At 37.9% G+C, this 11,396-nt stretch overlaps 1 protein-coding gene across 1 annotated transcript in view; it reads left to right on the top strand.

Moving 5' to 3' along the window:
* The first annotated feature begins 370 nt into the window (after positions 1 to 370).
* Positions 371 to 11,396, top strand: part of LOC126183232 (uncharacterized) — a 129,816-nt gene continuing 118,790 nt past the window's right edge. The window contains exons 1-3 of the mRNA XM_049925018.1: positions 371 to 485; positions 596 to 832; positions 1,865 to 2,022. Of these exons, the coding sequence (XP_049780975.1) occupies positions 401 to 485; positions 596 to 832; positions 1,865 to 2,022 (480 nt within the window). The 5' untranslated portion in view covers positions 371 to 400. The remainder of the gene's footprint in view (positions 486 to 595; positions 833 to 1,864; positions 2,023 to 11,396) is intronic.

Below are 11,396 nucleotides of genomic sequence, written 5' to 3'. Positions count from 1 at the left end.
ATGAAAGTGAGTAGAAATGGATGACGAAAGCACGCTTTTCATAGCACATACTTCTCTTCTCGGTTATTCGAAGTGTATAAACAAAAAGGAATTACTGTACTGAGGCCAGAAGCGTCATAATTTCGTGTCGTATTACTGAATCGAATACGCATTTAAGACCAGAAAAACGTTTGAAGTTGCGTTCCTTATGCTTCGTTGTTCACTAAACCAGTGTAACATTTACAGGCAGGCCCCGCCCACTGGCTTCAAAACAACGTACAGCGTAAGTCTGTAGCGCCATCTCCCCTTATTCTACCTCCATGTTTCTAACCATTGAAGCTCTGTAAATGTATAATGTCTTTGAAGTAATGTCTTTGACGTTCAAGCGTCAGTTGCTGTGTTGTGTTTAAGTTGTTAGGGTATGGGCGTGGGCAAATTCGTAATTCCAAAAATGCGCTTTAAACTTGTGTTTATGTTGTCCATAGTGCTTTTGCATATAGCATTGAGTGAGTGTGCCAAATTATTTTGTTTGTTTACAAAATTTTAAGTTATGGTTTTGTGTTTCTCTTTCATTAAGGAATATGCATATGAGTCACCAATCATTTCCGAATTGCAGTTTCAGCCAATTGTACAATTCCACCCGTTATTCAAGATTCATGGTTTTCTTGGGAAAATGGTAAGAGTACCATTACGGAGATCAATGGAGATTCAATGTCGAGGAAAGGGCGCTGCCTCGCAATGAAAGAAGAATACCATGTCAACTACACGTTTGTTTTCAAGGAAGATACGTTAACTTGTTATAATTGTGTGAAGCTCATTGTACGGACAGTGAACGTTCTCGAGAAAATAGAGAGTAAGTGTGCTTAGATTTGATGTGATTCTCAATACAACAGAAAAAAATCCTAATAAATCATACCCGTAAAAACTTCTCGACACTTGATTTAAGAAATCACTTAAAAGCACTTGGGTGGGAAATCAGTTCCAACCGTACAGATATGCGAAACACGTGATCTAATGTTTTAGTTCGTATAAATTGAATTGTAATTATAGCTGATGTGTAAGACTTAGGTGGTTTGGAAATACATTGTTTGTGCCCATATAATGGATGTGATCCATATGATAGATGTGATTTGGGCATTTATTGTCGAACTGAGTGCAGCATGAATGCTGTTCTTTAATTTGAGTAAACAGTTGTGCTTAGTTCTGATGCATCAGTGCCTTTTCTTAACTCTGTATGACTGCAGCTTAACAGATCAATAGTTGTGGCCTTGTGAAGTTGTCAGTCTAATTTTTTGTTCCTGGTTTAGCCATGGTTAACCCTGAGAAGTGTGTACCAGGAACAGTGTTCAGTAATGGCAAAAGTTACATAACAGTATTTATAAACTGTCCATAAGAATGTACTCTGGGAGATTATCATCAGGTACAGCATTACTTAATTATGCAACCACTTTGCCAGTTTTTTGTTATGAAGTAGGAAGTCAGACCTGAAAAATGTTTTTTTTTTTTTTTTTTTGTGTTATTTCTTGTATGTTTGGTAGTTGTCAGTGCACTCTTGTGTAATGAGAAAGTAGTACACTACAGTAATACAACAACAATTATTTGGTAAGGGTGGATATATACTTCTTAGTGGAGTAATACAGTCATGTGCAAATAGCTTTCTAAAAGGAAAATATTATTTACATAGATGTGGACTTGGAAATGTTTATATACACTTACAGCATATTAATAACAGTTGCACTATCAAATTGCTTAAATATTTTCCAATACATTTGGGGGAAAAAAGGTTATGTGCCATATAACAAGATTGCAGTACCATGCAGAGAATTCAGGTTATGATTGTATTTGTAGTAAGTGCACAATCTTACACAATCCTGTGTTTATGCAGCACCCTGTGTCACAATTGGAGCAAATGAAGAACCAACAGTTGAGAGAGTTTGCAGAGGTTTACATTCGGATCAACAGCTGATAACACTTTTCTCAGAAAATTATGTGCCTGTTAATTGTCGGTCCAGTTTAGAAGGAGTGTGGCAGTTTGCATACCAGGTCGGTATTTCTTTTTATAGTTGTCTATTTAATTGGCATTTAAGTGCTTCTCCACTATTGTTTTCATTTAATACAATGTGGCAACTTGTCTTGTGAAATTAGGAAGTCTTAGGTTATTTGAATTCAGAGAAAGAGTCAGTGAATTGTGAAAAGATTTGTTTTGGGGAGGGGCAGCTGACAAAAAGAAATGTACTCAGTCATTTTTGTTACACATATCTGAGCTTCTGCATGGTAACTTTGGTGGAGTTGTGTAAGGTAAAGTCAAGATGCACGTTAAATTTTAATGTTGCTAATTGTGGCTACCTTCAGTGACTTCCAGAATCTTTGTTATTCTGTGTGGATTCTCAGGCTCTTGATCTGTTACACACTGCATGATTGTGAATAAAATACAGTGAAATGTGCTTGTGAAAGTAGAGGATGGTTTGTAATTTTTTTTAAGAATACAAACATAGATCCATATTTGAACAAACTTTGTTGTTTACTTAATAAAAATTAAAAGAAGTGCTAAATATTCAGCCTTTGTTCCATTTTTCCATTTTTTAACACTTAACTTCAATGCAAAATAGTACCTATAGTGTCACGCTTCAAGTTACTATAACAGTAGTGTGAACAACATCCAGTTTGAAACATCATGTAGTGTTGCAACCAAAATCTATTGTTATTATAGTCCAGGGCAACAGTTTGAAGCATGTTGCTGTAAATACTTCTCACATACTTGACATTATCACATAGTATGTCACAAAATGGTGGTGAATCTGTTTCTGTAATATCATTAGTTGGGTCGACAGAAGCGTCCGATCCCACGCGTCTGCTTTGACCCATGACGTAAGGGTGTTGTCGTGTGTGACGTCATGACGGCGCGGAGTTTGGTTTGAGTGTGGCTGTCTCCAGTTCTGTTTTATCTTATTTTATTTACTTTTCTGATCTGTTCGTTCTATCTCGTGAGACTTTTTTTAAAAATTTAAAAACACTTATTACTTATTTTAATTATCTGTTTCCTCGAATTTCTGTTTTAGTTTATTATATTTATCTTTCTGATCTGTTCGTTCTATCCCATGAGATTTTTTTTTAAAAAGACAAAAAACACTAATCAGCTACTGAAGCATCTTTATCTTCTATGGGTTGCAGGGGTTACGACCCCTGGGGAGGTGGGTGGGTATTCATGCATGGCTGTCTTCCCTTACACGTTGTAGCTACGCAAGGCATCTAAATTTGTTTATATTTAGTTTTCCCCCCACCCAAAACACCCCATTTCCCGTGCTTGTCCCGTTAGTGTCATTAGGCTTCTTGTGGAAAGTGTGTGTGTTCGTTTTTGTTTCCGCCATATTTGTGACGTCATGGGTCAAAGCAGACGGGTGGGATCGGACGCTTCCGTTATTTCCCATTAGTTTTATCAGTCAGACTGAAAAACTCCTCCAGTAGAATGATCAGCAGCCACTACATATTATTCTGACACAAACTTTTCTTGTATGACTCTGTTTGTCATTTTTACTTAATTTTGTGAGTACCTCAAAGTTCCTATTCAAGATCAGGAATACTGTGGAATTAAGCATATTATTCTGTGTTGAGATTGGACTAGGTTTAATGGATCAAGAGGAATATTTCATACAAGTTATTGGTTTTGACCACTGACATAATATTAACAGCTGCTGTGATGCCCTCTTTTCGTGTGTGTATTCACAGCAGGCCAGTTGTTACTTGGTGAAGACAAAAAATGTGGTGGGGAGGGGGCATTGTGGTGACAGACTGAGGTGTAGCTTTTCCCAAGGACTATGTTGAGTTGTAAGGTGGTGACATTTTGGCTTTGAGTTGGCATATTGAACAAATGTGAAATTAAAATATCCTGGATGTAGTGGGATACTGATTGGTAGCTTACACTATCTGAAAAAGTTACTACTGATTATAGTCCCATATTGTATACAGTTTTTGTTGTGTGTTTCCTACATTACTGGCCAAAGCCGATGACTTGTATCCAATATTCCTCTTTATGCGCTTTAATAAGCCATAACAATGTAATTCTGCAGATTTTATATGTAGTATGAGCTTTCTAATTGTGTCTGAAGTTTATGATAAAACAGTATAATTTTTTGCAGTAATGGTGACTACAATGTATTAAATTTTAACTTTATTTTATGAACACTAACAAAATCATCAGGTTCGTATTCGTCATGTTTTCAGTTCTAATTGGAATAATCACTAACAAATGTGGAGAAAATTAGAAAATCATTCCCGGGCATGAAAACTAATGAAACCAAACTTGTTTCTTCATTAAACAAAAATTGGTTCATGGGAATGTAGACTTTCAACCTGAAAATATATTGGTGAAACAGTCTCTAGCCTATAATGCTGTATTTAAATGTGTTTACATACTGTCCATTTATAGACACCTAATGTGGGAAAGCTAAATATTATATTACCGCGTACAATCTTGCTATATAGTTACAGAAGTAACAGTATTGTGAGAATTATCACACCATAAAATTGGTGACAGGAGACTGAATTAATCATAATATCCAAATTAATACTAACTGTAACAATATCTGAGCAGTTTGAAGTAAGTGAAGGCTGAAATCATCAGTTGTCATTGAAGTCATTAATGTAGAAAAGGGTAAGTAGCATATGCTTTGTCGGTCTGTGTTATTTTGTTTAATTAATTTTCTGAAATGAAATATCAATCTGTCTTTTATAATGGTGGTCTGAGGTGAAATGTCATGATCATAGTGGAGGAGAAATGTGTTGGTAAAAGTCTAGAATAGGGCCAGTGGCGTACTTATGTGTTTCGTGCAGGAATGTTGTCAGCACTTGATGTGAACAAAAGAAAGTGAACGGCTGTTTGTGTTATGCAGCCAGTGAGAGAGCAGCAGGCAGATGACTTGTTTCAAAGTAATACATAAAGGGTGAAACATTGTTGTAAACAAGGATTATAAATGCAATTGCTCCTTGTCTAAGTGACAGTTGTTTACACTGTGATAGTATTTGGAAACCAAGGAAATCATCATAACCAATGATATATTTGAAAAAGCAGTGAAATATATATCTGCTCTGTGTTTTTACACAATCGATCTGCATGAGCACACTGACGAAGTGGATCAGTGTTTTGTAATTAAATCATGGTAGAAGGTAGGTGGACCAATGTTTATTAATATATTGAATGTGCTGCTCTTTTATGGATAAACATCAATGGGCATACCTTCTCCCATGATTTAATTAAAAAACATTGACCCACTTACTCATTGTTTTTGTGCAGATCAATTGCGTAGTCATTTTACCATCACATTTGATACATTTTTGTCTCTCTGTAATTAATCCATGAGACATGCCCCAACAGATGGCGTTGCCGTGCTGAACTAAATCATTTAAATCGGTCCACTTTATAGCACTCGCAGCCATGGTCACAAAATATTTCTCTGAAAGCTCACGAATAAACAGAAAAACATCAAACAAGACATTGTTTTCAATTTTGGTGGTAGAAACACATTGCCTCACTTCTCACCTCTTCTTGGTTATCTCAGTCATACCATTGGCTATGCGAAACTTACGCATTGCCAACATATGAGCAGAAGATTAGCACCGCTGTGACTGTTGCTGGCCCAGATCTAGACTTTAGCCAGTGTGTTCACGTCCATTGTTCCGAGATTGGTCCATAGTAGTATTGGAAAGTTTGCTTAAAAAAGAATGGCTGTTATCAACCTGAAGGTTAATTTATTCAAGGTTTCTTGCATATGGCCACTAACGTTAATGGATACTCACTAAACATTTACGTAATGGTAAGTAAGTAAATAACAATTAATACATGCTGTTTTCTTCAGCCTGCAGACTAGTTGATGCAGCTCTCCATATTAGCCTCTTGATTATTGTTATTGATAATTATGTACTCAAAAGAATAATGTCGTTATTGTATTTCTTTTTCTTTGTTTTCCACCAAGCAGTGGCTGTTTCAGTTATGTGTGTGTTGGGCCCATCTGCTATTTGGTCTGACATTTCTTCTTCCTCCTGGGTGCTTTCTTTTTGACAATATTGCATTGTATACTCTTTACGTAGCTCCCCAAATCATTTCTGTAACCCACCGGCTTTCGTGCAGCTGTGATGCTGCTGTAAGTTACCATTTCTTACTTATTGATGAATATAACTGCTCTAAAAAACTTCATATCATAGCCTGAAATCTGTTCTGTCTTTCTCTTTCTGTAGTTACACATTGCTGCTATGTCTGAAGTTTGTTGAAGCCACTGTTTGTAAAATGTCATCATGTCAAATGTCATGTCAGTTTATTTTGCCCCCTCCCCCCCCCACCACCACCACCACCACTTTTTTTGCCATGCTTCATAGGATAAAATTTGATCAAATTGATAGGGCTGCTCTAAAGGATGTTTTGTGATTATAATATTATTTTGAGTAAAGGTTTTCACATTGAGCAAACACAATTGACTAAAGTGTGGTTACAGTGTAACAGGCTCTTCCGCTGGGTGTTACTATTGGCAATTTGTTTTTGTATGTTGTAGCCAATTGGTTTATAGTATCAAGTTGCCATTGATAATTGCGAAATGATTTCTGTCGCTTTGATTTATTTTCTATGATACCAGAAGAAAACTATAACTGCTGACAGACTGGCCAGTACATATAGCCTTGGGCCTAGGATATGTCGGTAGTTGGCAAAGCCAACAAATCTCAGCATGAAAATACAATTGCCACAATGGATTCGTGTGTAGCATAGCCCAAGATATACGTCCATCATTGCAGTAACCTGCTTATTTATGATTTTATTGAAAATTCCAAGAATGTGGTTAAATTCGAACCTAACAGAATAAAATAAAAACTAACTTTATTTATGAGCCATAGGAAATTACGAACGAGCATTCTGGTAGGCTAGTGACGACTGACTCGCGATTCATAATGTTTAATTCCTGTCATTCATAGAGTCAACAGTTACTAACTACAACACACAATGGGAAACCTGCAGTGTACCATAAGTGCACTTTTACCACACAATTTCCTTCTTTTTTACCTATACATATTTCGCTGAAGTTTCGGTGTCATCAGTGATTTAATTTTATTTTCTTAATAACACATACTGATGTCTGCATAGCTGTCTGTCATCTGTAACTAATAAGGATGTTCCTTTATTATGTTACTTATGTGTAACATCAGTATGGCAATGGTGAACCTTCATCTGCATGTCTACGGGTCAAAAAGAACAAACTTGTATTTTCTCAGTTGCGATTTGCGGAATTGCTTTTTTGAAACATTAATTTGAAAGCAAACATGAACAAAAAGATCATTATACTATTATTAGATAGCAATCATAGGATTAATATATATCATATTGATGTGGATTCTTAAACTTTTTCATCGGCAAACAGTTTTGTTCAGGCACTTTTCTTTGTGAACTCACTCATCATTCCAGTGTATACAGGCAATATATAATAGTTTCTCCATGTATTTCTCTACTCCAATGTTACACAAACAACCACCTTTGCCGAATCCCTGTTCAAGTAAATTCTTACGCACGAACGATATTTGCCTAAAACTGCTTGAACTGGATAAATATACCATTAAAGAACTATGGTGAAATATTAGATTAAAATAGTGAAAGATAAGTTCATGTTTAATAGGATGGATGCGACTTCTTCTCTTACAGTTGTTTGAAGAGTGGGTTAATTTCCAACACTACTGCTTTCTTGACATCCCTGATGGTGTGAAGATTGTAGCAATATTTGATTTATTAGCCACTATTGTTCAGACACAATGTATGTCTCAAAAATTCTGCTATGTATTGGCATTAATGATATGGGCCTGTAATTTATTGGATTACTCCTATTGCCTTTCTTGAATATTTGGGGGGACCTGTGCAATTTTCCAGTCTTTGTGTATGGATCTTTTGTCGAACCAGCAGTTGTACATGATTGTTAAGTATGGAGCTATTGCATCAGCATACTCTAAAAGGAACCTAATTGCTATACAGTCTGGACTCGAAGACTTGCTGTTATTAAATGATTGAAGTTGCTTCACTACTCCAAGGATATCTTGAGTCAAATTATTTGCTTCTTATTCTTTGGTGAAGTAATTTCGGAAGGTTGTGTTAAGTAACTCCGCTTTAGCGACACTGTCATCGATAGTATTTCCATTGCTGTCACTCATAGAAGGCATTGATTGTCTCTTATCGCTAGCATACTTTACATATAACCAGAATATCTTTGGATTTTCTGCCAGGTTTCAAGACAAACTTTCTTTGTGAAAGCTATTATAAGCTTCTCTAATAGAAGTCCATTGTAAATTTTGAGCTTCTGTAAAAGTTTGCCAGTCTCGGGGATTTTGCATTTGTTTAAATTTGGCGTGGCTTTTTCCTTCATCACTGTTCTGACCCATTTTGTGTATCAAGGGGGATCAACTCGCATCATTTGTTAATTTATTTGGTATAAATCTGTCAATTGCTGTCAATACCACTACTTTGAATTCAAGCAACATCTGGTCTACATTTACGAAGTCTGTTCAAAAAGAATTGGAACATTGTGCACAAAATTTTTCTATGCTTACCTTTTACTTACTGTACGGTTTGTCTCCTTCGAAACACTCTCCTCCACAATTGACACACCGCTCTCAATGCCATTCCCACTTCCAGGAGCAGTCTTGGTATGCCTCTTGTTGGGTTGCATGAAGCATCATCTGCTAATTTTCTTTTAGCTCTTCTATTGTTGCAAATATCCATTCTTTCAACAGTATTTTCAACTTTGGAAATAACAAAAAAGTATGCTAGGTCCAGGTCTGGAGAGTATGGAGGATGAGGCAGCACAATGATTTCGTTTTTTGGATGATAGCCATGCACCAACAGGGTTGAATGTGTGGGTGTGTTATCGTGATGCATGAGCCACAAATTGTCGCGCTATATTCTACATCTACATTTATACTCCGCAAGCCACCCAACGGTGTGCGGCGGAGGGCACTTTACGTGCCACTGTCATTACCTCCCTTTCCTGTTCCAGTCGTGTATGGTTCGCGGGAAGAACGACTGTCTGAAGGCCTCTGTGCGCGCTCTAATCTCTCTAATTTTACATTTGTGGTCTCCTCGGGAGGTATAAGTAGGGGGAATCAATATATTCGATACCTCATCCAGAAACCTGGCGAGCAAGGTACACCGCGATGCAGAGCGCCTCTCTTGCAGAGTCTGCCACTTGAGTTTGTTAAACATCTCCGTAATGCTATCACAGTTACCAAATAACCCTGTGACGAAACGCGCCGCTCTTCTTTGAATATTCTCTATCTCCTCCGTCAACCCGATCTGGTACGGATCCCACACTGATGAGCAATACTCAAGTATAGGTCGAACGAGTGTTTTGTAAGCCACCTCCTTTGTTGATGGACTACATTTTCTAAGGACTCTCCCAATGAATCTCAACCTGGTACCCGCCTTACCAACAATTAATTTTATATGATCATTCCACTTCAAATCGTTCCGCACGCATACTCCCAGATATTTTACAGAAGTAACTGCTACCAGTGTTTGTTCTGCTATCATATAATTATACAATAAAGGATCCTTCTTTCTATGTATTCGCAATACATTACATTTGTCTATGTTAAGGGTCAGTTGCCACTCCCTGCACCAAGTGCCTATCCGCTGCAGATCTTCCTGCATTTCGCTACAATTTTCTAATGCTGCAACTTCTCTGTATACTACAGTATCATCTGCGAAAAGCCGCATGGAACTTCCGACACTATCTACTAGGTCATTTATATATATTGTGAAAAGCAATGGTCCCATGACACTCCCCTGTGGCACGCCAGAGGTTACTTTAATGTCTGTAGACGTCTCTCCGTTGATAACAACATGCTGTGTTCTGTTTGCTAAAAACTCTTCAATCCAGCCACACAGCTGGTCTGATATTCCGTAGGCTCTTACTTTGTTTATCAGGCGACAGTGCGGAACTGTATCGAACGCCTTCCGGAAGTCAAGAAAAATAGCATCTACGTGGGAGCCCGTATCTAATATTTTCTGGGTCTCATGAACAAATAAAGCGAGTTGGGTCTCACACGATCGCTGTTTCCGGAATCCATGTTGATTCCTACATAGTAGATTCTGAGTTTCCAAAAACGACATGATATTCGAGCAAAAAACATGTTCTAAAATTCTACAACAGATCGACGTCAGAGATATAGGTCTATAGTTTTGCGCATCTGCTCGACGACCCTTCTTGAAGACTGGGACTACCTGTGCTCTTTTCCAATCATTTGGAACCTTCCGTTCCTTTAGAGACTTGCGGTACACGGCTGTTAGAAGGGGGGCAAGTTCTTTCGCGTACTCTGTGTAGAATCGAATTGGTATCCCGTCAGGTCCAGTGGACTTTCCTCTGTTGAGTGATTCCAGTTGCTTTTCTATTCCTTGGACACTTATTTCGATGTCAGCCATTTTTTCGTTTGTGCGAGGATTTAGAGAAGGAACTGCAGTGCGGTCTTCCTCTGTGAAACAGCTTTGGAAAAAGGTGTTTAGTATTTCAGCTTTACGCTTGTCATCCTCTGTTTCAATGCCGTCATCATCCCGGAGTGTCTGGATATGCTGTTTCGAGCCACTTACTGATTTAACGTAAGACCAGAACTTCCTAGGATTTTCTGTCAAGTCGGTACATAGAATTTTACTTTCGAATTCACTGAACGCCTCACGCATAGCCCTCCTTATGCTAACTTTGACATCGTTTAGCTTCTGTTTGTCTGAGAGGTTTTGGCTGCGTTTAAACTTGCAGTGAAGCTCTCTTTGCTTTCGCAGTAGTTTCCTAACTTTGTTGTTGCACCACGGTGGGTTTTTCCCGTCCCTCACAGTTTTACTCGGCACGTACCTGTCTAAAACGCATTTTACGATTGCCTTGAACTTTTTCCATAAACATTCAACGTTGTCAGTGTCAGAACAGAAATTTTCGTTTTGATCTGTTAGGTAGTCTGAAATCTGCCTTCTATTACTCTTGCTAAACAGATAAACCTTCCTCCCTTTTTTTATATTCCTATTAACTTCCATATTCAGGGATGCTGCAACGGCCTTATGATCACTGATTCCCTGTTCTGCACTTACAGAGTCAAAAAGTTTGGGTCTGTTTGTTATCAGTAGGTCCAAGATGTTATTTCCACGAGTCGGTTCTCTGTTTAATTGCTCGAGGTAATTTTCGGATAGTGCACTCAGTATAATGTCACTCGATGCTCTGTCCCTACCACCCGTCCTAAACATCTGAGTGTCCCAGTCTATATCTGGTAAATTGAAATCTCCACATAAGACTATAACATGCTGAGAAAATTTATGTGGAATGTATTCCAAATTTTCTCTCAGTTGTTCTGCCACTAATGCTGCTGAGTCGGGGGCTCGGTAAAAGGAGCCAATTATTAACCTAGCTCGG

The sequence above is a fragment of the Schistocerca cancellata genome, chromosome 4 (assembly GCF_023864275.1).
Source record: "Schistocerca cancellata isolate TAMUIC-IGC-003103 chromosome 4, iqSchCanc2.1, whole genome shotgun sequence".
NCBI lineage: Eukaryota > Metazoa > Arthropoda > Insecta > Orthoptera > Acrididae > Schistocerca > Schistocerca cancellata.
The sequence above is the reverse complement of the archived record's forward strand: the minus strand, read 5'-3'. Positions and strand labels throughout refer to the sequence as shown.